Source organism: Phaenicophaeus curvirostris, chromosome 2 (genome assembly GCF_032191515.1).
Source record: "Phaenicophaeus curvirostris isolate KB17595 chromosome 2, BPBGC_Pcur_1.0, whole genome shotgun sequence".
NCBI lineage: Eukaryota > Metazoa > Chordata > Aves > Cuculiformes > Cuculidae > Phaenicophaeus > Phaenicophaeus curvirostris.
Window position 1 is genome coordinate 121719204 of NC_091393.1, and position 11638 is coordinate 121730841.

General features: G+C 37.2%; 1 protein-coding gene across 1 annotated transcript; it reads left to right on the forward strand.

Moving 5' to 3' along the window:
- Positions 1 to 662: 662 nt before the first annotated feature.
- On the forward strand, positions 663 to 9276 carry TDRD15 (tudor domain containing 15). The gene is made up of 2 exons (XM_069850736.1): positions 663 to 799; positions 2553 to 9276. The coding sequence occupies exon 2, from the start codon at positions 2558 to 2560 to the stop codon at positions 8477 to 8479; it is 5922 nt and encodes a 1973-aa protein (XP_069706837.1). The 5' UTR covers positions 663 to 799; positions 2553 to 2557; the 3' UTR covers positions 8480 to 9276.
- Positions 9277 to 11638: the final 2362 nt, after the last annotated feature.

Consider the following 11638-nt stretch of genomic DNA (forward strand, 5'->3'; position numbering starts at 1 on the left):
AAAAAAAAAAAAGAAACTCCTGAAATAAAGAATTTTGTCTAGAGAGGAGATACTGCTTTTATTCTGTGCAGGGTACTAGGTGGAAGATTTTCCACAAAGCTAGCACACCTACTGAAGAACCCAGAAGCCCAGTTATACAAAACTGGTGCTAGAAATCCCATTTAGCTAATAAAATTGTTACACTTAACTAATATTCCTTAGGTGCACAACTCTGCTTTAACACAAAGTTGCTTATTTACTTTCTACCTCCTTAGTTTGGATAAGGGTGTCTTTCAGGTAACCCTTAAACAGTCATGAATTCTCCCTACTCGATATCCCTTTCCTTGTTTAATCACACATTTTCAACCTTGAGTCCATCATTTTCTTAAGACTATGTGTTTACATCCCTGAGCAGGGGCCAGGATATTTATAGAAGATATTAAGTGTCTGCATCTCTGGGCAGGTATTGGGATGCTTGTAGAAGATACCAGGTGTCTGTGTCTCTTGGATCCGGGCTTTTGTAGTAAAGAAACGAGGTAAACAAGGTGCAAAATACATTCTCCTTATCCCCTTGGGTAAAAGATTCAGTTGTGATTTTGTTTTTGAAATCCTGACATTCTAACTAAACTGGGCATGAGGAAGGATGTGCTTATTGGGCGGGTGGAGGACTTGGAGAAGTAGTGCAAGAGTTTTGGCTTACGTCTGTTTTTCTAATGATTCTTCTATCTCCTTTTCTTGTAGGAAGATCCAGGGTTGTTAATAAGAGTGCTATGGTTCCTAAAGGTGTTTTCAGAATTAATAAGTCCTGACTGGTATATAGGTGAGTGAAGAGCAAAAAGTCATTTTGTAAATTGTAGAAATATTCCTCTATTGGTGTGATGCTGTTATTCGGGCTTTGACAACAGGCAAACAAGTGTTGATGCACAAATTGTTTTCATTTGTTATGTGTTTCGACAACTAAGAATTTAGTTTTGTTTTAAAAAAAAAAAGCATCCAAAGCATGTAGTGATGTGCCTTCAAAAATTTTGATTCTCTCTAATGAGCAGATATCTTCCAGACAGACAGAACCCTTTCATGAAGGCTGTTTAATTTGAAATCCACAGAATTTAGCATTTGATTTTATCAGGGAAAGGTGGAAAATGGTGGGGATGGTTTGTTTAAGAAGGTGTTTGTTGGATTTGGATTTGGTATTACTGTTACTGGGAGCTTTTTTTGAGGGGCTGCTGGTTTTGGCATTTAAACTTTATGGTAGGAATGCTCATTCGTTTTTTTTTTTTTTTAATGGAACTAGAATGATAGGGATCAGTATTCGCTCTGAAAGCAGGTTGTATGAACACTAGCTACTTCATGTATGCTTGTGATTAGGAACTATTGTGGCTGTTCTGTTGAAGGTTTTTTTGCAGGCTGAGGAAGATCTTGCTCTAGTAACTTCTAGTTGAAACTGAAGGTTTTGCTTTCAGCTTCACATAAAAATTCATAAATCAAGCATATGCTTTGTCCAGTCCATCCTTGGACTGCCTACTGCCTTTCTATTTGACAGATGTTGTCTACCCCTAGTTATTTGTTAGAACAGCTGAATTGCTTGGTTAAGTTATGGACACGTACGGGCTTTTTAGACAATGTGGAATCATGGATTCATTGGCAGATTGGAATGGAACTGGAAGCTGATCTTGAAGAACAGATTGTAGATGAAGGTCAGAAGTATCTGTAAGGTCTGTATGTAATTCAGCTGTCAGAATCAGAGTGTTAGTACAAAACACACCCAGCACAATTCTTAGTTGATCGACTGCAGAAATGTTGGCTGTAGATAACGTGTTTTGCTTGTCCTTGCAATTATGAAAACTTAAAATGTGCTGCCACTATACATGATAGTAATAGACAGCCAGATTAAGTAAAGCACGTAAAATGTCATTGAGGTGAAATTTTTTGCACAAAAATAGCAGGGTGAATACAGCAGGAATCGCTAGTCATTAACATATTGAAAAAGGAGGAGAGAAACAGATGGGAAATAGTTTTGTAAACTCTCCTTGTAACTGCAAGGTGAAACACTGAATTGGACCTATTTTTGAGGAATTTGTGGTTCAATTTACTGGATATAGTTAACATTTTGAGATGAGCAGAGATAGTATAAATAACAGGAATTGGTTTCCACTCTTGTTTTATTTGAGCAGAAATACTCTTTGAGAAGAGATACAGTTCTCTTCCTGATTGTCCTGTTTGGCATCCCTGCGTGTCAGCGATTCTGTTGCCCCTCCCCCCAGTTTTCTGTTATAATTGTTGATTCTTTGCGTTATTCTGGGAACTGCCTTCTGATTACGAATTATTCTCAAATGGTAGAATTAATTTAGCCACAAGAGCAAGTAAGTCCAGAGGTAGTTTTGTTCAGATATTATCTGAACGTGTTTGTACAAAGATAACTGTCAAGTGTACTCCAGTTGCATAAACCATGACATAGTTAAACGTTTAGTATTCATTTTAATAATACGTGTAACAATATGCTAGTAAAACATTTTCAGTTGACAAAATAAAAACATGGAAAATTATCAGGCTGATTGTACTCCTTTTCTTTGCAGACAGAATGGAATCTCTGGCTTCCTCCTCAAACACAGTAAATATGATTTTGAAGATAACTCTCATAGATTGCCATCCTGAGTGCTTGGTTATAGTGTTCCAGGGTCAGTATAAGGGAGTATGTGAGCTTGACTATTTTGTGCTACAAAGTGAAATACAGCGTGTAGTCAAAATAAAAGAAAATGTTTATATTGGTGGATATTGTTTGGTGGAAGACACAGAAGGAAATTGGCATAGAGGAAGAGTTTTGGAAAAGAGAGAGGATATCTGTAAAGCTTTTCTTATAGACACTGGGCAAGTGCTAGTGGTTGAGGAAACACATCTTGCTTCTGCTTGTGATGAATTGTTTCAGCTGCCTCCAAAGGTGGTTTTGGGTGTTTTTGCAAGCATACTTCCTCTTGGAGAAAAATGGAGTCCAAAAGCCATTAATTATTTTTCATCTCTGGTAGGATTACAGATTACAGGTCGCGTGAAAGCTGTTCTACCATGCCAACTATTTATTCTAGAAGTGCCAAAGATAATTAATGATGTTCTTGAACTGCAATTAGGAAAATGTGTTGATGGGGATTCATTTTGTCTTATTGTAGAAACATTAACAGCGTTTCCCAGAGAAATGCTTTGTAAGAGTGTGCCGCAACTGTTGCAACAGAAGTATCCAGTCAAGGAGTTGCTTACTTTCAGTAATTCTGAGAAAACAACAGATTTTTGGCCTGTCCCAGATAGTCTCTTTCCGCATCTGTCTGTTGGCAGTGAAGAAAATGTAAAAATAACTGTTGCAGTAAGCCCAAGTAAATTTTACTGTCAGATACAAAAATGGCAGAAAGAGCTGGAAGATTTGACAGGAGCGATGCATTTGTACTATGAAGCTATCCAAACAGAAAATAATAAATGTTTTGATAGTTTAGGGCTACTCTGTGCTGCCAAAAGGCAAAATGGACAGTGGCATAGAGGAGTGATAAAACGGCTTTTCTCTGACTGTATGGAAGTGTGGTTTATGGATTTTGGCGATATTGAAGCTGTGCCATCTAATTGTGTTCAGAAGCTTAAAGCAGAGTTCATGGCATTACCAATGATTTCGTTTCCGTGTGCGCTGTCTTGTTTTGGTAGTCGGGATGAATCAGTAACAAAAGTTCAGCTGAAAGAACTTATACAGGCCTTGATAGGACAAACTTCTGTGTATGTTCATGTTGATTTATACAATGACATTAAACACATGTATTATATTACGCTGCAAAATCAAAGTACTGGAACCAATGCTAAGCATTCAGAAAACCCGAATGAGGCAGCTCCATCATGTGTCTCGCTTTCAGAAACAAAAGTCACAAATATTGCTGTGAACTACAAACCACATGATGAGAGATATAATTCGTTTAAGAATTTTGCTGGAAATAAACATACAAAAAAATGCCTATCTGAATGGGATGTCTCTTTGTCAAGCTACTGCAAAAGAGTAGAAATGCAAACAGATTCTTGCCATTATGCTGTTGTGGTATATGTCAGAAATCCATCAAACTTCTGGGTTCAACCATGTGAATATCAGAATGAATTTCAAGCCTTATTGAAAAATATTTCACGAGCATATAATGGATGTCAGGCTGATGAAATGGTCCTTAAAAACCCAGAGCCTGGATTGCTGTGCTGTGCCCGCTATAGCAAAGACTTGAGTTATTACCGGGCTGTTGTAATTGAAGTACTTCATTTAAATGTTACTGTTTATTTTTTGGACTTTGGAAATACAGATACAGTACCCTATTATGATGTGAAAACATTGCTTCCTGAGTTTTCTGATTTACCAGCTTTAGCCATGTGTTGCACACTTGCTCGCACATTTCCTGTTGAACATGTGTGGGTTAAAAAGGAAACTGATTTCTTCAAAAACACTGTGTTTAACAGAACACTATTGCTTCATGTCGTCGGTCAGCAAAAGGATAAGTACATTGTTAACATGTGGTATAAAAATGGTTTGGGGCAAAAAAGCATGGTTGCCAGAAGAATGGTTGAAGCTGGATGTGCTGAGTACTGGGAAAAGACACAAGATTCTGTTCTACATTGGGGAAAAAAAAGGCAGCTTGTGAAACAACTCAAACTAAAAAAAGGAAAAAAAACTGCACAGAGCGTCACTAATGTTTGTAAAAATAAGTTATCTGGAAATGGAGAGAGATTTCGGAAGGAAAAATTGGTAGGTGCGCCTTCAGTGTTGAGAGAGGTTGTTGTGCAGTCCTGCATTGGAAAAGGTGTTGTCCCTAAAAGATACACATCGATGCATGAGAAAAGATTATTTTATAAAGAGTTTGTGTTTGAACCAGGAGCTAGTTTTGAAGTAGTGTGTTCATACTTTGTTTCACCAGCAGATTTTTATTGTCAGTTGCAAAGCAAACTGCCAGAGCTAAATAAATTAATGGAACAAATTCAAACTTACTATAAAGAATATGTAAGTCCTTATGAAACTGGACAGGTGGCCTGTATTGTTAAATGTCCCAAAGATGGTAAGTGGTACAGAGCAGCTGTCATGCGACATGTGTCGCCAAACAAAGTTGATGTGGTTTTTGTAGACTATGGCTACCAGGATAGAGTTTTACTTGAAGATCTTCAAGCTATTCTTCCGGATTTCCTAGTTCTGGAAAGCCAAGCATTTAGATGTGCACTTAAAAATGTGCCCTTACAGATTGACTCGTTTAATTGGTCTGAAGAAGTGCGTAGACATTTTGAAGACTTCATTTCTGCTTCTAGTGGACCACTGACTTGCATCATTTATGCTCTTGTTCTTGTATGCCCCAAGTCTTTATACAATATAGTTGACTTACAGACTCCATTTACTAGTGCAGAGGCATTCCTTAGAGAACATAGTCTCAGCCAATCTGAATATATTTGTCTGAGAAACTATGCACATTTAGGTTCTCTGTACAGTTTTTGCTACTCCTCTTTTAATATAAAAATTGGAAGTGAGGAGGAGGTTTATATAACTCACGTATGTAGCCTTTCAGAATTCTATTGTCAGCTTAATCGAAACACTGAAACTATAGAGGCATTGATGAAGATGGTTAGTGTCATAAGTAAATTGTCTAATAATGCAAAGTATGACACCAACAGTACGCGGTTGTTTATAGCCAGGTATCGTGGAGATGATCTCTTTTACAGAGCTTTGGCTTCTCCTGTGGAATCGACATCCTGGTTTTATGCTAACTTTGTGGACTTTGGAAATAAGACAGTGGTAGAGAGAGATCAGTTGATGCCTATTCCAAACTCTGCCACTGACCTAATATTCACGCCCATGCAAGCTATTAAATGCTGTCTGTCAGATCTTAGGGAGACAAAAATTCCAGTAAGAGTTACTACATGGTTCGAGGAAACGTTTCTTGGTAAACTACTAAAGGCTGTGATTGTATCCAGAGAATCAGATGGACCAGTTGCTGTGGAATTGTATGATGGACAGCTCAAAATAAGTCAGAAAATTAAAGAAAAAATATTGGAAGAAGTGGCACTGAAAAATTATATGGAACCAGTTGCTGGAAGTAATGGAGGAGCAACGTGTCATATGGGAGATGACGAAGGAATTAATACAGTAACTGTTAAAAATCCTGAAGGAGTTAAATGGAAAAGTGAAGAGAAATATCACGTGTGTGAGAATTCTGAAGATTATGAGGAGGCTGCATATAGTGCAGGAGAGTTACGTAGCGAGCCTCCAAAAGAGCTAACTTTAAAGGACAGTGAAGAACTAGGTTTTAGAAATACTGTTGCTGTCCTAGGGCACAAAGAGGAACCTCTGGTTGGAGAGCCTGTTTCTCCATCACTCTGCCATCCTGCTTTAAATTCAAAGGAAGTAACTGTCAGTGCTGTCTCTGAACCTCGTAATGATAGTCTAAATCACACAGGTCAGCAGGAAGGGAGTAATGAAAAGATACCTAAATCAATCAGTCTTCCTCAACGTGATATTCGGGTGAATTCTGAAGTAGCAGGGTATATTTCTCACATTAATAGTCTATCAAGTTTCTATATTCAGCTTGCAGAGGATGAGAATTTAATAACACAATTAGCAGAACAATTAAATGAAAGCATGGTGAAAATAGGTAATGAAACTTGCTTGGATGAGCTCATGGTAGGGGATCTCGTTGTAGCAGAATATGATGCTGACTGTTTTTACTATAGAGCAGTTGTTAAAACTCTGAGATCGGGCAACTCCTTTGAGGTAGAGTTCATTGACTATGGTAATGCAGCAGTTGTAAGTTCTTCAAAAATCTGCTGGATTCAGAAGAAGTTTTTAACTTTGCCAAGGCTTAGTGTTCATTGTTTCCTTAGCAGAGGAAAAAATGGACCTGATGAAAGCTGGACTGAAAAAAATACTTCCTATTTTGTAAGCAAAATAAATAACAGGCCAGTTGCTTGCAGGTTCTTACAGCAACATGGAGAACAGTGGGAAATAGATGTAATTTGTGATGGAGAGTCTATGTCGAATGAACTTATGCAGAGAAAAGCCAGGACAGAGTGGCAAAACACACCAAAGCATCATAAGGGAAGTAGGCCAGAACAAATTCTAGTTACTAATAGTAATCCTCAAGACAGAAAGTCTAAGAATGATTTATACGGTCAAAGTAAAACTAAGGCTGTTGGGATGAAAAATACTTCCAAAACACCTATAGATGTCCTTCCTCAAGATTTAAGTTCTGGACAGGTGGAAGGAGCAGAAGTAAGTAGTATTTCAGAGAACGGAGAATTTCATGTGCAGTTACTTAGAAACCTGCAAATACTACCTGTGTTAAATATAATGCTTGTCAAAGAAGCACAGGGAAGTCATTTGCTTGGAGTGAATGAGATTGAAGAAGGATTGGAATGCATGGTAAAATCTGAAAGGAACTTAAAGTGGTATCAATCAAAGGTGATAAAGAAATTTGTCAGGGAGAAGTTAATGCTGTTTTTTTTCATGGATTATGGCAAGCGTGAGATCAAGTCCTTAAATAATGCAAAGATGCTCAGTGACGAGATTAAAAATATTCCTGAACGAGCTTCCCTCTGTAAATGGGTTCGGTTTAAAAAACTCAAGAAAATCGAATTTGTCCATGTTGTAAATGCACTCCTGAATTGTGAAATAAGGGTCTTGTTTTTGAGATATGTAGAATCCTCTCATATCTGGGAAGTAGATATTATTGTAGGGAGCATTCTATTTCAGGAGTATTTGAACCAGCTCTTTAGTCACCGTCAGACTATTGTTGGACCAGAAAAATCCAGTAATACAGACTGTAAGGAGTGTGATACATCATTCAAGATAAATCCAGTCACGTGGACACTCCTGTTGAGTTCATGGAGAAAATATCCTGGATTTGAAACTGTGGTTACTGATCCTTCTGACTTCTGCATCCAGATTGAAGTCTTATTTGACTGCGTGAAAAACTTGTCTTTACTGCTCTCTGACATTCCTGACAACTTGCCAGCTTTGCCAGAAGAGCTTGTTGCTTCTGGTGCTAGATGCTTGATCAAGTTTGGACTGGAAGCACAGTGGAACAGGGCAGAAATCAATGAAGTATCAAGTCAATCTGTTGTTACATTTATTGATTATGGTTCTCTTGAAAACATCCCTTATTCTGATATCCATATGCTTAAAGTTATTTCAGAAAGTCTGTCTTATTTACCATGCTTGATACACTCTTGTTCTTTACATGATACGATTCCTGCCAGTGGGGAATACTGGAGTGATGAAGCTAAACTTCTGTTTCAGATGCTTCTTAGTAAACCAGGTTTGATATTTCATCTTAAACGCTATGGCTTTGACATGAAATTAGAAGTGGATGTTCTGTGCAAGGATAAGAGTCTCACTCATGCCTTAATTGCTGCTGGCCATGCAGTCTCCTCTAGAAGTGAGTGCTGCCTCATTCCAGTTGACAGAATTAAGTCAGAAAAAACAGATTTGCAGCCTGAGTGTCCAAATTCTAGTTAACTGTGTTTCCCTTTGTGAACCAGGTTATAATTATGACTAAAATTCTTATTTTTGCTGACAGAAATAAAGCAAAGAAGTGAAACAAAGTGAAGCATAGGACTGTCTATTACTAAGTTTCAAATAAGGAAGTTTGCCAAAGTGGGTTCTGGAATATCATTAACAAAGGATCTGAGTTCATGCAACATTGAAGGAAAAGAAACTCTGCAAATGATACTGTGGAGAAGTTGACTTTTTAGCATTGGCATGACAAGAAAAGTGGAATTGACTTAGTACAGAGAAAATCTGCCTGAGAAATACTGGTTGAGAGTTGTGATTCTGGTGATCCCTTGCCCAGAAAGATAGCGCAAAGATAATATCAAAAGCATTATTTGAATAATAAGTAGACTGCAGTTAGGAAAACACTTCATTGTATTAAAAAAAGACATAGATGCTGCTTTTGGTAGATCCTTTTTTTCTTCCAAGATTTCTTGTTATATTTATTTAGACAATAACGTTTCTGGCAGAACTTTCTGTTGAAACACTTTTCCAATTTATGTGTTTGTATAAAGAAAGCTTTATTTACAGTAACATCTACTTTACAGTATTGTTGTCTCCTTGTTTTGGATGCCCAGAAAACAAAGACGCCAAGCATATTCTTCTCTCTGTTTCTAATTCCAAAGTTTTGGTGTGAGGATCTTTTTTTCTCATTTTAGAAGAAGGTTTACTAACACTAAGCCAAAAAGCACCCATCCTATTTTATGGAGATTCACCCTTTAGGTTGTTTTCAGTTAGCTCTTGGTGTAAAGACGCAATTGACCTGGCTCATGGTTCTCTATAGACCATATCAGAGTTGTATTACAATTGGGTCCTTCTCCCTGCTGAGAGTGCTTGTTCAGCTGTTCTCTAGTCCCTTCTCTCTACTACCTGTCAGAATGAAGAGAGGAAGTTTTCTCTGACTTTGTATCTTGAACGGAAACATTCCTTTTTCATCTTTGTAGGATGAGAAATTTCAGGAGCACTGAAAAGTGAGGATGTGCCGTATTTTTTACAGTAGTCATTCTAAAGTTATGACAGTGTGTCATGTTTATCAGATTTTTCTTATTTTAATGTATTTAATTTACCTTACCCCTTCTTTTCTCAATTCTTTGTACAAAGATAAGGCCTGAAGAGAACTGAATTGTGAGGTTTTGGGTTCTTTTTGTGTGCCCTGTTTGAATTTAAATTAAAAAAAAAGTGCATCCCTAATGGTAGACATTGGACATCTCTATATCCAGATAAGACCTAAGAACACAGTTGCTGCCTGCTGCCTCCAGCTGGATGTCATGATTTAATGACATTTAATTCCTGTGAAAACTTGAAAGCTTTATCAACAAGTTGGTTGTTTTTTTAAAGGAGAGACATGTCCAGCAAATTAGAGTGAGTAAGAGATAAGACAGTGCCTAGTGATCTTTGCAGTGTTAGCTCTGCTGATGAATTATTCAAATGTTTTCAAATACTTAACTATAGAAATGACATACTGATTAGTAACAAATCAGAAAATGCATAAGATAAAATATCTTATGTAAATACTAGCTAAAGTATCAGAAATTATGTTCATGTATTGGTTAAACAGGGATTTTTGTAACTCTTTGTGGTCATTAACTCTTTATGTGGTGCCATTTTATTATATTATAGGATGATTTGAAATTTTTCATAGTTATGAGATTACCTGGAATCTTTGTCAATAGCTTGAAACACTGCTTGCTCTTGTGGTAAAATGTAAAGCTTGCATTGTGCAACATTAGTCAATGTTGAGTGATAACATTTACTTCACTGGGCTACATTAATTGCAGAGGCACTGAGTATTACTTGGCACTACGTAATAACTTAGGAGTTAATTCTAATTCAAACTTATCATGCAGTTGGAACAGCAGGTGTTTGGGTCTTTTTTAAAAAAAAGATCATTTGGATACCTTAAATGCCAGCTCTATTGGAGTAGTGTTAATATAAACTTAGATGTTTTAAGTTAGCTATTCACTGATGTTAAGGTAGTTGTGCTTTAACATGTGTGCGGTTGTAGAAGCCTGCTTACCTAATGTTACAAAATGGGGCCTAGAAATGGTTAATGATTAAAATTAAACACCTGTCTCTACTGTTCTTGTGTTCTGCCAATTGAAATGTTAGCTTTATTTGCAGGAATGTGTTTTCTTTTCTACTCATAATGAATCTAGCTTGTGTTAGTAACTCCTTTTCTGCAGGTCTGATAACCAAAGTTCTTAAGGTTGAAAGTAGGTAGTTGCAAGTATTTTCAGGGTTATACTGTGCCTGTAAATATAGAATGTCTCTTGTTGCCATTATTGATACAGATTTTCAGAAATACGTATGTTAAGATTGTTAGATCAAGTTACTGGCATGCCTAGCTATAGATTTTGTTCCCATTTGTCTGTCTTTGGTGTATACTTCCCTTGCCCCCAGTCTCAGCTGTAATAGCATTTTTCTTGTAAATAGGAAAGGCTCTACTTGTAATCTAGTTGGAAGAAATTAATTTATGTTGGCTTTGGAAGCTTAGGTGTCTTTTTGTATCTGTTTTTGGGCAAGCATAATTATGAGAAATTTACTTGGAAACCACTGTTTTGTTTGGTTGGATTTCCTAAATGTATTTCTGTATTTATACTAGGTTGTCAGTGATTTTGATGATTTTTTTTTTAAATGAAAGTGATAGAGAACGGTTATGTTTATTTAGAACGAAAAATGTTCTCGTGTATCCTGATGTATTCAGTGTTCTGCCTTTTTGTCATGAGTAATAAAATGCTTGTCTACCGTGTGTCACTTGTCTTGCCTAAGTCATTCTGAATATTTATGGCCTCAAGCTCCACCAGGGGAGGTTCAGGCTGGACATTAGGAAAAATTCTTCACAGAAAGGGTCATTGTGCACTGGAACAGGCTGCCCAGGGAGGTGGTTGAGTCACCTTCCCTGGAGGTGTTTAAGGGTGGACGAGGTGCTAAGGGGCATGGTTTAGTGTTTGATAGGAATGGTTGGACTCAATGATCCGGTGGGTCTCTTCCAACCTGGTTTATTCTATGATTCTGTGATTCTATGATTTTGAAGCTTTCTGTGACCATTTTTGTTGGTGAATGCTTTGGAAAAAGTCTGAAGGTGTATCAGTATTTTCTTGTTGGGATGATGCCAGTGAACCATTC